The following is a 21,452-nucleotide window of genomic DNA, read 5'->3' on the forward strand; positions in this document are numbered from 1 at the left end:
TTTTCCCTTTGTTCTATGGACTTGTAGTTGTTGTAAGTGTAACTAAGTGTAACAATGTTTATTTTTTTTATCTTATGCATTTTGCTGTTTGTGCTGCATTATAGAACAACGTACAGAGCTTGTCAGTTGCAAATGAAACTTTTGAATTTACATAGACTCTGTGGTATTTGGTGTGGATGGACTTACACGAGTGAGCGAGTGAAAGGAAGGGTGTGCATGTGCATTGCTTCCACGACTGAGAGGTCGGGAGTATTATGTTCTGGGTTCTCTACTCATTGGGTATCTTGGGTGGGGGGTTCGGAGAGCTAATAGTTATGAAACACTACTATAACTAGTTGGGCAGGGGATTGTGGTGGGTTCTGATTGAGGTGTGAGGAAGGTCCAACCTCCCATCACCAACATCCTATTTTCTTGTGCAAAGTTCTGTATGTGCGAAATCCCTACGACAGTAGTAGTATGTCTTATCCTATCAAAATAGTCAAATCTGGTTGGGCATTTTGTTGGTGGGAATTGTCGAAAAACCTCAAGATTAATAAAGCCTCAAGGTTAAGAAGACTAGAAGGAGTACAAGAGGACAATCCAAAGGACTGGACTCAATGGCTAGAGCTACTGGTGAATCTGAGTTTTATTTAAAACCTTTTAAATAAAGAGTGGCCATCTGGGCAAGCTTAGCTACATACAGACTAATAGTAGTAGTACAGAGAGTCATAGCAGAGCAGGGATAACAAGAATTTAGAAACAGATAGTCAAGATCGGAGGATAATTGTTGGTAAAAAATAGCATTAGGAAACGGAAACAATAGTTTGGAAAAAATACGGTGCAGTAAAATTTAGTGAATAAGAATTATTAATATTAAAAGCAGGCAGACTTACTGCCACCAGCAGAAAAGCCCTCGTCCTGGTCCTCCTGGTCCCTGGTGTTCATCTGCTCCGGCCTACTTGCCCCTGGGTGCTGATCATGAAAGATATAAGAAAGAAAAAGACAAACATTGATGACTGGTGTGAAACAAATAAAATATGTTTAAAAAGACGGTCAAAAAAACATTTATGTAAACAACAATTGCAATAAAAATGACCTATCTAATCTGGTCGACAAGTAGTATCGGGGGATTCGCGGACCGACTAATTATCATTTATCAACACTAATCCAGTGTTCCATTCTGTTTCCAGAATATTAACTAAGCCTAAGTAGTGCGCACCACCTGACCGAGCCCACCTATTCCAGGCATGTCAATTGTATATTAAGTAAGCATTTCCACTTCTTTTAGTCCTCAAAAATGCATAAATGGAGGACACATGCCTACATTTTTGCATACACAAAATTGTTGGTTGGTTGATGCTGATGTTCTGCTAATGCTAAGCTTATTACCACTCACTGAACAAACTACAAAAGGTTCTACTAAGGACTGGGGTAAGCACTAGCAGCACTCAGCAGCACGTGACGTAACAGAGGGGGCGTCACGCAGACCACTAAAAAATTACAAACTAACTAAACCGAAGTATCAATCCACCCCTATCTCTTAGTGACAGGACAAGGGAAGGACTAGAGTCACTCTAGCATTATCTAGGTTTCCTAAAATAAACTTGCACATAATCACGCAAAACGAGCGCAAACGCAGAGTTGCAAAAAAGGAAGATTAGTAGCGCAGAGCACCTGTGTCATAACAATCACAGAAGACTTTTAAACTTAATTTACCTGTAATGTAAGCAGCAGCATTCTAGCTGGTAGGAAAAAAAATACATTTGCAATATATAACACAGAGCAGAAGAACAGACACAAAGTAGTAATAATTAAATAGCTACTCACCAAGACCCGGGACCTCCACTCCAAGCAGGCCCAGCAGGTTCTGCTCCAGGTCCAGGATATCGGACCACCGGTGCGTCAACTGGTTCTGGGTGCAACGGACACCAGAGCAGCGAAACACTGCCCGGCGCACCTTTCCCCACCGCTGCCGATGCTCCCGGAGCCCGTACCCGGACCCAGGCCTGCCGCCTGCTGCCAGGGTTAAGGGGAGGTGGCGGTGCACAAAAAAAAACAGTGCAGCCAACTCCACCTCCCCAAATAACCCCTTGTGGGCACCACCTTCCGCAAGGAAGGCGGTCGCGGCTCTGGCTGCGATGAGCCCTGTGGCCCTTTGCCATGGTTCTGGGGTAGCGGGGGGGGGTAAAGATAAGGTAAACATTTCAAAAGTAAGTAAAATAAATTTAAAAAGCAGGCAATAGAAAAATAGTGAAAAAGTAGTTAAAAACACGCTAAAAGTAGACAAAAACAAAAAATATAGTATCAGGAAAATAGAGCGAGAGATAATAAATAAAAAAGGATAAAAAAAAGTTTCCAGAACAAAGGATTAAAAAGATAGAGGGAGGATTGAAAAGCAGGCCCCAGAACTATAGCAATAGTGTGAAGAAAAAAAAAGATGGCCGCGCCCATTGCGACCCCATGGGCAAGTTTGCGCAATATTATCCCCCCGAGCACGCAGAAAGCGGCGCAAACACGTAATACGCGTTCCCGAACAGGAAATACTTATTGCGAACGGGCGCGAGCATGCATTGCGCGGCCCAGAACAGGAAATAGCATCGCGAGCGGGCGGGACAAGTGAAAACCAGATGGCTATGTCCATTAGCGACCGTATGGGCAAGTCGGCGACACATTTCCAAACGCGATCACGCAAAAAAAATCACGAACAGGCGGCACAAGCCCTTCCACGTCTTTGCGATGTTTCCGCTTGCTCAAGGAGATTTTTGCCATTTTCGCGAAGGTTTGCAAAATGCGATTACGCAAATTCCACCCACCCCTACTTTCTGCATGCAGCTTTATAAAACTCATGAGTCATATGTGCTCTATTTAGGAATTTATCATAAGCCTTGAGATTTGAAAAACAATGAAATATATATGCATATTAAGTTTTAATGAATAAACCACATTATCTATTTTCGGCAATGTATAGCATTTAGGCATACATTTTAAAATACATATTGGAAATTTTCATTACTTAAATTGCAACTGGACAGCAGACACCAAGGTAGCCACTGTACATTGAATCGATCACCTTCTTGCAGAAATGAAGAAAGCATCTTGTGAACAAAAGCGAGTGGCACACAACTAGAGAGCATCAAGAATTGGAAATGCCGATAGGCCTCACCTATGCGAGAGCTATTGGCTTTGGCAATGTGTTTTAGTCATTTTGTACACCAGTGTGGAAGTTGCTCCGCATGGCTAAAAGTTGTTGGCGTGGTGAGGTTTAGATTGTGGTAGAGTGGAGTGTGAGTAGGTGGAATGGAATGGGGTAGGGTGGAGTCGGATAGAAAGGAATGAAGTCGAGATTGATAAGGGAAGAGTAGCGTGGGGTAGATTAGAGTATGGTATACTAGAATGGAGTGGGGTAGATTGCGGTGGGTGGAATGGGGTGAAGAGGGATAGACTGGGGTAAAGTGGGGAAGACTGGAGTGGAGCTGGGGAGATTGGAGTGGGGTAGTTTGGGTAACATTTGAGTAGCGTGTGGTAGATTGGAGTTAAGTGGAGTGGGGTAGATTTGGGTAGAGTGGAGTGTGGTACAGTGAAGGGGGTAGATTAGAGTGGGGTAGATTGGAGTCGACTGGGGTGGGTAAATTAGATTGGAGTGGGGTAGAGTGGATTGGAGTGGGATATATCGGGTTAGACTAGGCAAGAGTGGAGCGCAGTGAAATATACTGGGGTAGACCAGGGTAGAGTGGAGTGCAGTTGGATATACTGGGGAAGAGTGGAGTGCAGAGGGTTGAGGTAGATTGAGTGGGGGAGTGGAGTTGGATTAATTGGAGTGGAATCGAGATGTGAGTGCGGTAGAGTAGAGTAGATTGAAGTGTAGTGGGGTAGAACAGGGTGAAGAGGGGGTTGAGTACATTTCAGGGGAAAGGACTGGATTGGAGTGAATAGGGCAGATTGGGGTGGAGTGGATTGGGGTAGATTTGAGTGGAGTGTGGTAAATGTGGGTAGAGAGGAGTGGGGTACAGTGTACTAGACTGGAGTGGGGTCAATTGGAGTGGAGTATATTGGTGTGGAGAGGGATAGATTGCAGTGGAAAATTATAATGAAGTATGGAACATTGGACTGGGTTAGATTCAAGTAGAGTGTGGTAGATTGAAGTAGAGTAGGTTGGATTGGGGTAGACTGGAGCAGAGTGGGGTAATCTCCAGTGGAGTCTGGTAGACTGAAGTGGGATGTGGTATGGTGGGGTTGACTGGGTTAGAAATGAGTGAAGTGAGGTAGACTGAAGTAGAGTGGGGTATATTGTAGTGGAGTAGGGTAAATTGGATTAAAGTACATTGATTGGGACAGATTGGAGTAGAGTGGTGTGGGACAGGGTAGATTGAGTGGAGTATATTGTTGCGAACTGGAGGGTATGGGGTAGATTGGGGTATATTGGTGTGCAGTGAAGTGGGGAGGAGTGGGGTGAGTGGAGCGGGGTAGATTGGAGTGTCTTACAGAGGAGGGGCACAGAGTGAGTGGCATAGTGTGGGGTATGCATGGTGTGGTAGCTCCCTGCAATTACAGACAACACATTTTCAATTGAAATTACCATTACATTTGCACCGAAATATGCCCTTACTGCATACAACCGATGTGTGCTAATGTAATTACCTAGTGTATTGATGTGTCATATTCAAATATTTGTTTCCACCACACTTCAGAATTACCCATAAAAAAAACTTCATTTGTACTCATTCTGATACATTAGAAAATTCATTTTTAGGTCGAGCCTAGCGCAGCGCCCATGTGCTGCCCTAGGTAAAACAACCTCTTGGAATCGCTCTGGAATTCCGGCCTAAGGCTTGCGGTTCCGAGCAACACGAGCGCGCGCGCACCACTCGCGGGACACTGCAGCTGCATTCCTTGCTCGTGTTGCTCGTAACCGCAAGGCTTAGGCCGGAAGTCCAGAGGACGCTGCAGCGATTTCACTCCATCACGCCAACGGCATTGCAAAGCCACCACCTCACACACTGCCTTCTGTGAACACCTCTTGTGTTTCCCAGCAATGCTCACCGGGCCTTATTGTTTCCTATGGGATCTGTGGATATTAACTCACAGCTCTGGGAGACACTTCAAAGACAGAATTACTTCCACCGAGGAGCGTATCTCTTCAGGCAGCAAAGAAACACTGCCAAAGACTCATTAGTAACTGTGCATCCTGCCCAGGCGCGCAACACCCATTCGACTCACCGGGCTTCAGCCCCCCTCATCGTGTGTGGCAGCCCGGGATGAGACAGATCCCGGGCACACACACAGCCACACCCAAACGTTTGACAGGTCTTTAAAAGACCGTTTGAATGTTAATTAGGCCTTGCTGTTGTTTCACCCCTTGTTGGAGTCCCTGCAGCTCCACTCTGCCTACTGATTCAGCCTTTCTTAGCCCCCCTCCCGAAATTTGCTTCTAGTTGCGCCTCTGATCCTGCCTCTGACCGAGATATCCCCTATAGGTGCATGGTAAACGTCACAGAAAACAGTGCACGTGGACGCGTCCGTGTGTTGAAATACACTAACAAGTGCTGACAAAGCCCGTAGGTCAGATGTTTATAGCTTAGATTTGTAATTTCTTTTTTTTTTTAAACAAACTTTATTCATTTCCTTCGCTCCACATAGCTTCAATTTACAGGGGATCGTATACATCACATTAAATGATCATGTTTCAGCAGTCACTTGTGCCCGTGCAGACCATCACCCCATCATAGTTGCTCATCCAGCTCGTCGATAGTCTAGATTTTAATATGTTTTGTGTTTAGTTATACAAGTTATTCATGGCCTGGTCCTCTGTTAACTTACCTGACACACATGATAAGCACTGTTGTGAATTGTGACGAGCTCCCAACACCATTCAGCATTGAGAGTATACTTTTAGGACTACAGAAACCGCAGTTCTGCGAAAGAACATGCACACTTTTATTAAAGGAATGGTGCTTGACGGCAGTGTCAGCAAAGAGGCAAACCTGAACAAGCGCCGTTTCAGAGATCTCTTTCTACACCATTGAGGGAGTGGAATGTATACTCCTAACACACTGCATCTTTGAAGACCTCTTCTTACTGAACTTGTGACTGATTGATACTGCAGCAACCAAAAAGGTACTCAGAGGTTAAAAGCGCATCTGGGCATACAAACTGTAAGAATATGCTATTACAAATGTACAGCACGTAGCATACCAACCTTTAAGAAATACGGAGAGGGTGTGATCACAATATGGTGCACACTCAGTACACAGTCTACTAGGCCCATCGTGAACCCCAAATCTTTCCTAGAATATACCTACTTAAATACCCACCAAGAACAGACATAACTAGGGGTGGGTGAAAATTCCCTCCGCACCTGAGTTCACAGAGTTTTGCCCACTCAGTATTCCACTTGGAACATGGAGCCCCAGCAAAACTCCGCCATCCGTGGCGTGGCAGAATTTTAACTTAACAATGGGGAGCCGTGCGCATGGCTAAACACTTATAAGGTCCCGAAGACGAGACCAATTGGCTATGTGTGGCATCCTGGCCAATGGTGACATGTAGAACCATGGGCCAGGGTTCTACATGACTCATATTTCATTTGGAGTCAGTTGGCCCAGGCTCTTTTACTAGATGGTTTGCTGTATTTATTCCCAATAAATACTTATACAATATACCTCGTTTGAACTTCTTTTGGAAACGTTACACTGGCGACGATAGGTACTACCCACTAAAGAGCCTGAAGATAATTCTGTGGCAGATCAGGGATTTATTACTTCATCTCGACATAAAGAAGATAAGTGAACAAGCGGATTTCCTATGTCCAGAGAAATCTTTTCACTGACATTTCTTTTTTGTATGCTGTCGGATGCGTGATGTTATCAACGCGACAAAATGGTTTCTGGTTCCAGTCGTGAGTAATTGAAAAGATTCATACTTTAATCGTGACTGTTTTAAAGGATCTAAGACTGAGATTTTATGCAGCCAAGCGTGAAAGGAACTAAGTGATTGATTTACTACTGGCAGCGGCAACTATTAGCGCAGACCAGCTGGGAAACGAGCGTTTTGTTTAAATACTTGTAATTGGTGTTTCCCGGCAACAACAATTATACTTTAGCCGAGTGGAAAGCCAAAGGTTTATCTAAATACCTATGACTCATGTCGAAGTCTGCTGTTTAACTTTGGGACATTCAGCATTTGAATAAACTGTGCACTCGAGCGTTGAGCTGGTAATTGAAAATAAACAGCCACGGCAAGCGCGTGCATTCGAGCGCGGAAGCAACAGCGCTGACAATCAGTATAGCGTGAGGCGCTCAAGCTGCTGGCTCAAAGTAAACACAGGTTCAGTGGATTTCAATACATATGGCTGTGAGGGAAAGCCAATTATAAGAATTCTTGGTAAAGTGTTTTCAGCGCGTGAGGCAGTGCACAAAGATTATTAAAAAGAAATTAACTACAGCGTGAGGCTTGGGAGCACGAGCTCAGTCTTTGCTGGTGAATTCAAGTCAAGTGGGAGCTGGGAGCGCGAGCTCAGTCTTTGCTGGTGAACTCAAGTCAAGTGGGAGCTGGCTATTATAAATATAAATAAACATTGTGGAGCCACATTTTTAAAATAAACTCTCATCTTACCTGAAGAGATGATGTTTCTGTCAAGTTTTCGACATGTGATTCATGAAGAGTTCTAATTGGTTCCTGCAGATTTTTCAAACAAGCATGCTGATTGGCTAGTGCACATTTCCTGTATAGTTTCATAAAACAAGGCTAATTTGTCGTTTATTGTTAGTCAAAGGGGAAATCCCTGGAGTCGAATAGTCTACTTATCACAAAAGGCCTTTCTTGTTGTACAAAGAGAGGTCACAGTATGCCATAGGTATTCGGACAAACATAGGAATGGGTTTCCACAAAGAAATAGTCTTGTTTACAATCTAGATTTATTCAAGTTGCATATAAAAAAACAATAAAGACAAGATAAAATCATACAATTCTTCCAAAACAATTAAAATCCAAGATTAAGTATCTTGGAGGGATAAAAATACTTATTCAACAGTGTTACATAAACATAATATTACGGTACACAATAAATGGAAAAGCAATCAAAATATATTCACAATAAACAACAGACTAAACATAGTCACAACAAACCCCTCACGTGTAAGTGGCCCACTTGATATCTCTGCCACTATATTTCACTAGATCCAATGGCCATAGACAATTTGGTTACTCTAAAGCTTTAGTGGAAAGATTTGATACCCATCTAAAGCTTTATCTGGCCCTAATTTGTCGTTTAAACAAGTCCAATAGACTTGATAACAACAATGTATCCATTTTTTTGTGTTCTCCTCTTGGTTTATGACAAATAACCATTTTCTTTCTCATTTATTCTTTTATATATTATTATACAGTACAGAAAATGGAGAGTTTTGTTGCACCTATACCTTTCTTGCCCACTCCAGGTGATCCTGTTCGGGAATGGAAACAATGGAAAGATGGATTTTTGGCATACTTAGAAGCTATTGGAGGAGATGATGTTACCAGTAAACGTAAATTAGCAATTCTTAAACATTCTTTAGGTGCAGAAGTACTCAGTCTTATACCACCTGTTCTTGTTGAGGAGGATGATGATGCTGTGGATGTGTATGACATGGCTATTTCTCAGTTAGACTTATTATATATAAAGAAAACTAATGAAGTAGTTGCAAGACATATATGTTTAAGTATAGCATAATTACCTAATGAATCTGTTTATTCATTTTTAAATGGTTTACGAATTTTAGCTGCAAAATGTATGTATGGTAATTTTCATGATCAAATGTTACGAGATCAACTGGTACATAAGATTTGTGATACTAAGTTACAAGAAAAATTACTAGCTGCCAAAGATCTTACTCTAGAGAAAGCACTTGACATTAGTCATAGATTCGAAGAAATGAAAATAGGTTTGCAAGAATTGGCTGCAAAACCTACTTCTGAGGTACAAATTGTAAAAAAAAAATGAGTGATGTTAAGGTAGAAGATAAATCTTCAAAAGAGATTGTTACTAGTATCATTTCAAAATACTTTATTCTGCATTCTTTCATAGAAACCATAAAAGTAACATTTTAAAATACAACGCGTTCGATGTCTTAAAAGCAATAAATTGATAACAGTGTTTCACAATGATAAAAACAATTTAAAGCGGCATTGATACAAGAAGGGGGGGGGGGGCTAAAATGACCATTAGAAAAGACCTTTGAGACACAGTAATTTTAAAAGTCCGGACATTTTCTGTAGTTCATTGCACATTTCAGGAAGCCGGCCACAAACGTGATACAATCAGGTTTAAGTAACTGAAGATAAAACAGAGCGAGACGTACTTGTCCAAAATTTTGCTTTTTTAAAAGAGATTTCAAATAAATAGTCCTGGGCATTTCATAGTATTTACAAAAAAACATGAAGTGAAGTAGGTCCTGTGGAGACTTAAGAGTCGCAGCCACAGGAAGCCAACACACTCCCTTTATGACTGCCCCTTGGAACTGCCAATAAGAAATGAAGAAGGTTAAATCTGAGCCTAGTTAATAGAAATCGCTCATAAGCGGGCGGCGACCACAATAGATACGGCTCTATGTCTAGAGTGGTTTTAAGTATCAAATGTGTCCTCACACTAGGTTTCAACAGTTCTTTCTCTTCTCTTTCCATTTTCCTAATTGGTGTGAAGGAATGCTTTACAAGCGCGACATCCAGACTATTGATACCTTCAGGATTTAAAAACAAGTCCAAGCGTCTCAACTCATAAAAACGGGTTTTTAGGTATTTAAACCAGGGAATATTTATCATATGGTCAAGACTCCGGGCCTCTCTAAGTATAGTGTGAGTGAGGTTTATGTGTTTGTTAAGCCAGCATTGCAACCAAAATGTAAGCAGACGTAAAGCCAAAGTGTCACTTAAACAGGGCATGCCGGTTTCCTCATGGACAGACAAATTCGCAGCCCCCTATGGGACGCTCAATAGTTGTTTTAAAAATTGTTTTCTGTCACCTGAAGACCCTCGAGGCCGCAGTATCCCCATAGATCGCTACCATAGCTTGCTATGGATATGCACTTAGCCCGATACATTTTTAACATCGCTGCCACTGGCCGGTTGCCCATTTTGGCGGCAAAGCCAACAAGCATTTGCAATGCAATGGGTCTCGCATTAGGAAAGTTTGAGCTATTGGTATTGTAAATGGCAAAGTTTTTATTTATGTTTTTTTTTTTTAAATAGCTAAATTAATAGCTTTGTCATTTACAATGCCAATAGTTATAACTTTCGCAAATGTGATACCTATAGCATTTGTAATGCAATATGTTTTGTATTTACATAACTTACATGGCATGCCAGAAGCGCAACCGCGCTACGCCGCCGGCCTGCGACCAGGAAGTCAGGCAGGCCGGGCGGGACAACCGGAAACAGGAAGTAGGAGGGCGGGAGCCTACCCCGCCTCCCACGGAAGAGCCGGAAGAGCCGCGATTGTTTGCAGCACCGGAGCAGGCAGGAGCCTACCCTGCGCCCCGGTGCCGAAGAAGGGAGGAAAAGTCCTGCTGCCGGTGAGTGGGGCTTTGTGGCTGGCCTGCGAGGGCGGGGGGGGCATGTGTGTGTGCGCGCGCGCGGCGGCGGGCTGTGTATGTGTGTGAGCGTGCGTGCGTGCGTCTTGGAGTCTGTGTGTATGCGTGTGTGACTGTGGGGGAGGAGGAGGGGGTGCCTGCGTGTCTGTGTATGTGCGTGTGCGCACGCGTGTGTGTGTGTGTCTGTCTGTCTGTGTGCATGCATGCGCGTTAGGCTGGGAGTATGGGAGGGCGGCGCAGGACGGAACGTGCGCGTTCGCGCACACGAATCCAGCCTGAAAAAGCTCGTGCACCCTCTTGTCCTCCTTCCCCCCAGACTGATCGCTATAGGTCTCCAGCTGGACACATGCATCCTTGCGGATGCATTTTGCCAGCGAGACCCAAAAAGTGCCGCATTTGCCCTGGTTACCTGGCCCTTTTTTTTGTTTAAGAGTGCAGACCAGTTAAGCCGATGATCGAGCAGGACGCCCAAATAGGAGAATGTTGTACAATTCGGCACCCTCACTCCGTTCACCGCAAAGGAGTACTCTCTTTTAGGACGAGACCCTATGTGCATCACGTAAGATTTTGAGTTGTTTATGGACAGGTCACGCCTGTCCATAAAACCGTGAAATGCCTCAAGTAGTGTTTGGAGCCCTTTGGGGGTTCGTGCCAAGAGGACTGCGTCGTCCGCATAAAGCAGGACTGGTAGTCCTCGCTTTCCCACATACGGAAAATCGGCCCCAGTTTCTAGCAAGGAACCTTCCAGGTCGTTAATATATAAACAAGCATTTGCAATGCAATAGGTCTCGCAGCATTAAAGTTTGAGTTACTGGCATTGTAAATGACAATGCTTTGCATTAATTTTTTTTTCTTTAATTTGCAATTGGTATATAAACATTGTTTGTGAATGGTTAGCTGTTGCTTATGCTAAGCAACGTTGGCAGTCATATAGAGTGCTAGTCTTGCTTGTTAGAAGCATGTTGATTTAAAGCACTCTGATACCTGCGGGTAAAGTTTGCGCCATATAAAAGTGAAAACTAATAAATAAATAAAAAAGCCTACCTGTACCACGTCCACCAGACCATAAATAACGTGCAAAAAGAAAAGACCATTCACCATCTCCTTCTAGGAATGGGGCTGCCAGGCCATAGACAATAAAATCCATTAACACCCAGGCACAAACGCAATTAACTGTAATTGTTTTATTTGTGGTGTCCCAGAGTGATGTGGTGGTGTCCCCGAGTGATGTGGTGGTGTCCCCGTGTAATGCGGTGGTGTCCCCGAGTAATGCGGTGGTGTCCCCGAGTAATGCGGTGGTGTCCCCTAGTGATGCGGTGGTGTCCCCGAGTGATGTGGTGGTGTCCCCGAGTGATGTGGTGGTGCCCCTGAGTGATGTGGTGGTGCCCCCGAGTGGTGCCCCTGAGTGATGTGGTGGTGGCCCTCAGTGATGTGGAGGTGTCCCCGAGTGATGTGGTGGTGTCCCCGAGTGATGGGTGGTGGTGTCCCCGAGTGATGAGTGGTGGTGTCCCCGAGTGATGAGTGGTGGTGTCCCCGAGTGATATGTGGTGGTGTCCCGAGTGATGTGGTGGTGTCCCTGAGTGATGTGGTGGTGTCCCTGAGTGATGTGGTGGTGTCCCCAAGTGATGTGGTGGTGTCCCTGAGTGATGTGGTGGTGTCCCCGAGTGATGTGGTGGTGCCCCGGAGTGGTGCCCCTGAGCGCTCTTGACGGCTACAGTGTACCTCTCACACAAGTGCTCTTGGGTCAGGATTAGCATACATTAATTCCTGAATGAGGATAGGCAGACTATATTTGTGTATTCTGCTACAGATTTGTTGGTCTGGGGGATTAGGGGCACGGGGCTGGGATCAAATCCTCTTGTATGCTCGTATTAGGATACGGATTTCACTTTTGGAGCGTGGTGCCTTCTGGAGACCACTACCAGCGGGGTTTTTGGCACCAGTCAAAGCTTTAAAAAAAATATATAATAAAAAAAGGGTGCGATCTTGCCTGGACATATCAAGAAGCCTTCTATACAAACGTTCCTGTCCACCGCCGCAGGCTGCGCACCTCTCCACCCATCTCTTGCCAGCCCGTCTTTCTTCCGTGCCCAGCATGCCCACCCCGAATTGACAACCGCCACCACCAGGCCAGCAGTACCCTCCACCCACTTCGTGTCCTTGCTGACTTTAACTCATTGACACAAGCAGAAAGGGATAAACCAGGCACACAGTTGTGCATATTGACAGCACATCTTCTTGGCCCATCCATGCCTTGCCATGATCATGCTATATCCAGAATTCTGGAGCACAGCCTGAGTACACGTAGTCTAACGGGCTCAGATACAATCTAATGGGACCATCATTTAGCTTACTGAGGAAGTCGCTTCGCATTTCTATTGGAACAAGTGCTAGCAATCAGTTTGACCCACATACCAATGCCCCTCTATCATTTTCTAGCACATGGCAAGGTCATTCTGTGAGTTATAAAATGATAGTACAAAAGGTAGATTCTGGAGACACAAGGACTAATCCTGCGAGGTTACCTATCGTGCACATTTACACTCTGCAATGCTTTTGGTTTTAACTGATTAACCCTCTGTAGTGGCACATCTGCTAATAACTCAGAAGAGGCAGGTGAATGCATGTAAATAAGATGTTGGTCTTTCCCCGGAAAACATACACACACTCGCTTTTTTGTTATCACAACCGCAGTGCAGAAAACATTCGCCCTGGTCAAGGCTCTCGGTGCCAGATAAAGCGCACATAGACAGTCGCTTTGCTATGTATATAGGCAGTCTATCTTTTCACCAACTCTTTGAAAAGTATGTTTCTGGCATACTCACTTCCACTGTGGATCCAGAAAGGCACGCTTCCATCGCTGTGCACAAGGTGCGGTCCCTTGAAACTGTACTTATATTCAAATCTGCGATGCAGGACTGAGGGGGTATCAGTGCCCTGTTCAGCGGAGCTCAGGTGGAGGCAGAACAATAGAACTAATGACAGTCCCCGGGCTACGGGAGAGAGCTGAAGCCGCTTCATGGACACCGCCATCTTGGCTCTGCTGACGTAGACCTAGGTACAGGAGGGGACATGGGGAAATCCTGCAGAGACAACAGGGCGCTCTCTGATTGGTCAAGCTACTACGGGAGCAGGTCAAAAGTCAGACGGGTTTTGTTTACTCTGGGAGCCATGGAGGCAGCTGTTATAGAAATAAAAGACAGACGAAATTAGCGGTCACTCGGCTTCCTCTTGAAAAAAACATGTGCGCTTCCTGCAGATACTGTTAGTTTCATATAATGGGAAACGCGTGCAAATAATGAAGACTCTCTCTTTACAATCTTACAACTCATGGCAATAACTCAATAAAGAAAGACATCCGTATATAAATTGGTTGTTTGGCTATAAATATACTAAATACATTAGTTGTAAGAAAAATATTTCGAATTTATTAGTGAGAATGTACTTAAGACGTCGGTAGAAAACCTTTCCTAGAAAATGTGCTACATAAGTAAGTTAATAAACGTTTGCTGTTTGACATAAAGTAAAAACTTGAAATTTCAACATGGCCGAGCCATGTGTATAAAATACCACCTTGCTTGTGTTTGCTTTGGAATGACGCTGTTCATCCAGCGGCACTTCTGCACCATAAACGACCTTTTGGGTATTGCTTAATGAGTTGCACTAGGTGAACTGTAATTCTGGTTACTCACGCATCATTTTTTTAACCCACCCGTGACCTGCCAGTTGTTTGCTCCTATATAATATGGCCACGTTTACATATTTCGTAGTTGTGGCATTTCTGTTATTATAGTAGTGCCACTGTGTGAAATATCAATGCCTTGTGTTAGACAAAATGTGACACGTTGCGTGACACTATTATGAGACGGGCATACCAGTTACGTCTCTGTGATGAGATTGTCAGAAAATGCCCCCGGAATCCCGCCGCGGCCGCACCGGAAGTCAGGCAAGGTCGCCTGTGACGGGGCGGGGCCGTGTCCGGACCGGAAGAGGAGGCAGGCGGAGTCAATGTGTCTCGCGGCCCGGGGCTCCTGTGAGCGGTGGAGAGCCCCGGGGCCGCCAGCAGGAGGTTGCGCGCCGCGTGTTGAGAGCAGAGTCCCCCGAGATTGGCCAGGTAAGTTCTAAAGGGCTGGGGGGGCTTGGTGCACTCGTGTGTGTGTGTGTGTGTGTGTGTATGCTCGTGTGTGTTTGTATGTGTGCGACGGTGACGCTGGCGGCGGGGGAGGGGAGGTGCACTTGTGTGTGCGTGCGTGTGTGTATGTGTGGGGGGGGTGTCTCTGTATGTATGTGCGTGCGTGTGCCCTTGTGTGTGTGTTTATGTGTATGCGCATGCGTGTGTTGTAGTGGAGCTGCGCGCATTGCAAGAAACTTGCAACAGCGCTCGTACTTGTGCGCGTGTCAGTTTGAAATCGCCTCCAAGGCGATGCGCGCGGCTAGGATTGTCTCCTGGAAAGCACACACGCCGACAATAGGTTCTCGGCGGAGATGCGCTTCCGCACGCTTAGCCGAGACCTAATCAATCAAGGCGCGCTCCACCCCCATGGCCTCCATGGACCACCACAGCCTTCCCCGATTGACGCTATCAAAGGCGGATGAGAGGTCCATGTAGGCCATGTAGACGGATCCAGAGCGAGCCATGCTGTACTTCCCTATGATGGAATAGAGGTTTAGACATTGGGCCATGGTAGAATGCCCTGGGCGGAACCCGTACTGAATGCCCGAGATAACGTTGTTGTCCTCCGCCCAGGTACACAATCTTTTTAAAATTGCCCCCCCAATGACATTAACAACAGAGTCAATCAGAGAGATTGGCCTGTAATTCAGTGTGCTGTTTCGGTCCCCTTTTTTGTGCACAGGGACGATCGTCGAGACGCCCCAGGACTCAGGGCATCCTCCTTTGGCTGCAGCGTTTCCCACGGTGGTCAGGATCTCGGCCCAAAACGAGGGTTTGGATTTAAAAAGGTCCGGGGGAATACCGTCCGGGCCTGGTGCTTTTCTATTGGTCAGGTTAGCAATACCCCCCTTAAATTCATTCACGGAGAACATCAATGTTTCCTTATCCGTGAGCCTGTCATGGGGGTCTAACTGGCTCGATGTGTTTTTAAATATACCTACAAAATGAGACACCCATTAATTCTCAGTTATATTGGAGCCTACTTCTCCGACCCCTATTGGAGCCCACTTCTCCGACCCCGCGAGCAAGCTGATGAGCTCGGTAATTAGATCTAATTACCGAGCACATCAGCTTGCTCGTGGCTGGAGGTTTGAGGGATTTGCCCAACAAGCAGCATCTTTGGCTTTTTTCAAGTATCGCTACCGGAATCATCGTTATCTTCAACAACGCCCTAATCCTGCACTCAACAGCCTCTACTTTGGACACTTTTTCTCGGGCTCGAGAAAGTAGCATTGCCTTACAGATCTGGCAATTCAGCTTGCAGGGAGTGAATTATCCTTTCATCTTTACATCGTCTTTGAACATTTTAAGACCGCTTCCGTCCTAGTGTTCCCTCATTCGGAATACCTTTGAAATATCATCAGAAATTCTCATCGAGCAGCAGCATTTTTAAATCCTTGAGACCCCTAGCCTTGGGGACTTCAGATTACAGACACATGAGCACAACATGTATAGATGTAACTCCTGATGAAGACAGTGGATCTGTCGAAACGCGCGTAGAGTCAGCCTTACATCTGCTCAACTCTAAAGGATCGGACAATTTATCTTAATATAATTATCAAATTTCTCCGGTCCCCTTCATTTCTGATATATGAACTGTGACAATTTTCTGTATATTTTGTGTGACTTTAGTATGTATGGTTTTGTATGATAGCGGTAAGATTGTTGTGCGACTGTGAGAGATGTGCTAAGATTTTTATGCTTTGACAGGAATAATTTTCTCCTTATATGTGTCTGTCTAAGAAATACTAAACAATGAAATATCATTATATAAATAAATAAACTTTGTACTTTTCTAAATCAGTAGTCTATCCATGTGTGTCACCATAGCATCTTCTCTTCAATTATGACCTAAGTAGTTGTCTCTTTTTGTATGATAGCCCTAGCATTCTTTACATTATTAGATTTTCTAATAAACCTGCTCAGATCAGAGAGATTTCACAAGTCTGTATGTTTCGCGTGAAATCTGATGCCATTTGTTGTCTGGAGGTGCATGTTGCAGCATCTCTATGTGATTGTCACCATATTTGTGCCTGTGATCTTTTAGATGAGGAACTTATGCTTTGGATTTATGAAGTCAATTCCCCATTTTGTGTTATCAATGTGGATGAAGTAAAGGCAGACTCTGGTGCTCGCCACACTTTAATTGGTGATAAATATCTTGAGAAATTTCCCAATACTAAATTATTGCCTCCTGATATTAGACTAGTTGGCTACGGCAACAGACCCATTGAGGTTTTGGGATATTTTTTAATTTTTTTAGAGGTATAACCATTTCAGCCAATGTGTATGATGCCAAAGAGGGTTCTTGTTTATTAGGATGGCCACAGCAAAGAGATTTGCTCATCACTTTAGATCCCAACCATCCTAAGCAGGTATTAGGTTACAGTGATTTTATTGCTCAAGTTAATGGTGATAAGATAACTGACTGGGAGAAATAGTTTCCGAATGTTTTTGCATCTAAACTAGGTTTATTGAAGGATTTTGTTCATAAGATAATCTTGAAAGAAAATAGTACACCTAAAGTCCATAAAGTTCGTAATTATCCTTTATCTATGAGACAAGCTGTAAAAGAAGAATTGGATAGATTGTGTAGTCTAGACATAATTGAAGAGATTGAGTCATCCGAATGGTTGTCTCCAGTGGTTGTCGTTCATAAGCCCAACGGAAAAATTACATTATGTATTGATTTAAGAGATTTAAATGTGGGTGTGTGGTTAGATCGACATCCCCTACCAAATATTAATGAGATGTTTTCAGCTTTAAAAGGTGCTACTGTATTTTCGACACTGGACTTATCTAATGCCTATCGCCAGATTGCTTTGCATGAGGATAGTAAACCGTACACCCCTTTTTTCTAACATCTGAAGGTGCTTTTAGGTACAAAAGGATGCCCTTTGGTCTAATATCAGCCTCTGCAGTATTTCAGAGAGTAATGCACAAATTGTTTAAAGATGTCAAAAATACGTTGTACTTTCAGGATGACATTTTGGTTTTTGGAAACAATAAGCAAGACCATACTGAAACTTTATGTAAGGTACTTAATATTTTGCAAAACTGTGGAATGACTCTTACTAAAGAACAATGTAAATTTGAAAGGAGCTCTGTTGGTTATTTGGGTCATAATATTAGTGGTAAAGGTATATCTCCCAAACAAAATTTGGTAAAAGCAATTGTAGAAGCTCCCGAACCTCAAACTAAAGATCAGCTCAGATCTTTTTTGGGTCTGGCTGAATATTATGCCAAATGTATTCCATTATTTTCGGATAAGACTAATCATATGAGAAATTTAATGAAAAAAAATCAAACATTTTGTTGGTGTGAAAATTGTGCTACAGAATTTTCAAATCTTAAGAAAGAATTATCTTCGACTTCTTCATTAGCAACATTTGACACGCATTGTAAGTCTGTCATCATTGCTGATGCCAGTAATATTGGTATTGGGGCAGTTTTGATGCAAAATCAGAATGGCAAGTTAGTAACAATTGCATTTGCATCTAGACCTCTATGTGATGCTGAAGTTAAATATTCAACTCTTGAAAAAGAAACAATGGCATGCTGGTGGGGCATAGAGCATTTCCGGAAATATGTATATGGTACTACATTTAAAGTAAGAACAGACCATAGTCCATTGGTGGAATTGTTTACCACTAAGGGTTGTGGAAAAGCCACACCAAGGATTGCCAGATGGCATTACAAACTGCAGGATTTCCATTTTAATGTAGAGTACATTCCAGGTGTTAAGAATATTTTAGCAGATTGTTTATCCCGTTTGCCAATCAAAGAAGATTGTGTCTCAAACATTCCTGATGAGAAAACTGAAAAAGTCATTTCGGTTTGTATGGTATCTAATGGTTGTATCAAACAAGATGAATGGAAAAATGCTTGTGCAACTGATGAGGAAATTCAAGAAGTTATTAAATATAGTTCAACCCGATGGCCATTGAAAAAAGATTTAGATAAGGAATTATTGCCTTATTTCTATGTACCCAATGAATTGTCAGTTATTGATGACATATTATTTCGTGGTGTACAATCAGTGGTACCGAAGGATTTACAGGAACAGGTATTAAGCTTGGCCCACGTAGGACATCCTGGGATGTCCAGCATGAAGAACAGATTGAGATCTGAATTTTGGTGGCCAGCCATCGACAGGTCTATCGAGTCAAAAGTTAGATCTTGTATGGATTGTGCTATTAGTGATAAGTCACAAAAAGTTGTTAAGTATGAAAAAGCTTCTGTGTCAAGACCTGGAAGTGTTTGGGAAAGAGTTTCTCTTGATATTGCTGGTCCAATTTGTTTGTCCAAAAGTCAGATGTATGTAATTGTTCTTATTGATCAATTTTCTCAGTGGCCAGAAATTAAGTTAGTTCACCAAGTTGATTCTATGTCAGGACCGGAGGCTTCGGATTATGCTTTTCTTCCTTCGCTTTATTACATAAGTGAAAAACACAGCAGCCTTAGAAAAGCTCCAATCCATTTTCAACTGCAGAAATTAGCAACAAAAACGATTTTTCAAAGTTCCTCAGTCCAGGAATAAACCACAGCTCCCATGAGCCTTCAAACGTTAGTCCTTCAGCTATCTCCACTCCCAGTATGTTAGACAGTCCATCCTCAACTTCCTCCTCTTTCTTCGCTGCTCACGCAGCAGTCAGTTAAGTGCAATTCTTTCCTTGTTTTATTGGGCTATATTTATGTACATTCTTGTCCACGGTCGGACGGGAGGTGTGTTGGGCTCTGTTGCGGTGTTCGGAATGCCTTTTTCTTCACAGAGCCCCTAACCGCGGGACCGTTTTCGCTCCTTTCGCGGCTTTTGTCCCCGCGGCGGTGCGGTGGTACTGGCGCCCGCCAGAGGGCGCCTGTACATCTCGCCTGCTCCTCGGTGCGTCCCTTCACTCGGGGGAGACGCGCGGAGGAGCCGGCCAGCTACGGAGCTTTGCCCTCTCCACCCCTCAACGCCCGGTATACCGGGTCTGTATTTGGCCCCTATTTTATCTTTCTGTGACGCCCTGCGGGGTCTGTATTAGCGGCAGAGACCGCGTGAAGCGCCGATTCGGCGAGAACACGTTTTGGACGCTTGTGTGGTGAAACGCGCATTGGGGGTGGTTGGACCCGGTCCCTGCGTGGAGGGTCAGCGTGTTTGGGGGCTTTGGCGTTTGGCCTACCTTGCCAGTTTTTTCTGGCCCAAACAGTTATTGCAGTCTGCATAGTCTGCCCATATTTGCTCTCTGACACCCTCTGGTGGGAGGGTCTTGTTATTAGTGCTGGTTTGCATCAGGTGCTTGGTGGTTAGCGCGGCAGCATGGATCACTCGACGGAACCCAATACTCGACGGAATCTGCCATCCTGTATTCCACCGAGGTACTGCGTCAGATAGCAGATAAAGGGCAGACAGCTGCGTTGGTGTTATTAGACTTAAGTGCGGCATTTGATACCGTATCGCACACCACGCTGCTGACACGACTATCTGAGATTGGAGTCAAGGGCAACGCCTATGAATGGCTTAAGTCGTTCTTAGAGAAACGGAGCTTTCAAATCCACTGCCCCCCCATTTAAATCGTCACCAAGACAGCTGAAGCATGGGGTTCCTCAGGGCTCCAGTTTGAGCCCTACATTGTTCAATCTGTACATGGAACCCCTTGCAAAGTTGGTGGAATCATTTGGCGTAGATATCATCACCTACGCCGATGATACACAACTAATGATCACACTAACCCAGGGACATGATGAGACAGCGAGGAACTTTTCCGCCTGTCTCTCAGCTGTCACGAGCTGGATGAATAACAACTGTCTTCGTCTCAATGGGGACAAGACTGAAGTGCTATTGGTGGGTAAAGCAACATCGGTGTGGTCTTCTGACTGGTGGCCGAGTGAATTAGGTTTGACTCCTATACCTGCAGTCTCTGCTAAAAATTTGGGGATTCTGTTGGATACAGAACTTACTTTTGGAAAACAGATTGCCAAAGTCACCGGCAAGTGCTACGCTATTCTCAAAACCTTGCGTAAGGTTTTAGATCTTCTGCCCATTAACTCTAGGAAGTCCCTTGTCCATGCTCTAGTGACCCCTCACTTGGACTATGGCAATGCCCTTTTCATCGGCCTAAGTCAAAAAGGTTTGGGGCAACTTCAAAGAGTGCAGAACATGGCTGCACGTCTGGTACTTAATCTCCCCAGGAGAGCTTCGGGGAAAAACGCTCTGGCCAAGTTACACTGGCTACCCATCAAAGAGCGCATTTTGTTCAAGACAATGTGCTTTGCCCATCGAATTGCACATGGGAAAGGCCCCCCCTACTTAAAAAGACTCCTAACTATCCACCGTCCCAAACGCAATCTGAGGTCCTTGGGCAGTATGCTATTCACTGTCCCTCGTATCTTCAGAGCCAGAATGGGTGGCCGCTCATTCTGCTATCTGGCAGCCACCCACTGGAATAAACTCCCCCTGAATCTGCGGATGGAGCCATCCGAAAGTCGCTTTCGACTTAAACTCAAAACTCACCTCTTCCCCAGTCATTAGTAGAGGGCAGGGTGTGGCCGTATTGTGTTTTGCTGTTTTTATCTGGGCGTTCTCTATGGAACTCATCCACAGCGCGGGGACACACTATTTTAAGTGTAACCATGCGCTCTATAAATGATTTTATTATTATTATTATTATTGATCAAGAAAATAATTTTGAGGAACCCCACTCCTATTTACAAGATGAGGAGTTCTACCAGGCAGTCGACAGCTCTATTTATCG

The 21,452-nt window shown here is 44.3% G+C and overlaps 1 protein-coding gene across 11 annotated transcripts in view; it reads right to left on the bottom strand.

Moving 5' to 3' along the window:
• Positions 1–21,452, bottom strand: part of SPATA22 (spermatogenesis associated 22) — a 1,667,071-nt gene that overhangs the window by 1,633,797 nt on the left and 11,822 nt on the right. For 6 of the 11 annotated variants that reach the window (XM_078679926.1, XM_078679924.1, XM_078679925.1 and 3 more), the window contains one exon: positions 13,367–13,722. The exons of 4 other annotated variants lie outside the window; for them this stretch is intronic. In XM_078679926.1, coding sequence (XP_078536052.1) covers positions 13,367–13,574 — 208 coding nt within the window. In that variant the 5' untranslated portion in view covers positions 13,575–13,722. Of the gene's footprint in view, positions 1–13,366; positions 13,723–21,452 lie in introns of those variants that run through there. One more of the 11 variants, XM_078679929.1, reaches the window with a different exon arrangement.

Source organism: Lissotriton helveticus, chromosome 3_1 (genome assembly GCF_964261635.1).
Source record: "Lissotriton helveticus chromosome 3_1, aLisHel1.1, whole genome shotgun sequence".
Taxonomy (NCBI): domain Eukaryota; kingdom Metazoa; phylum Chordata; class Amphibia; order Caudata; family Salamandridae; genus Lissotriton; species Lissotriton helveticus.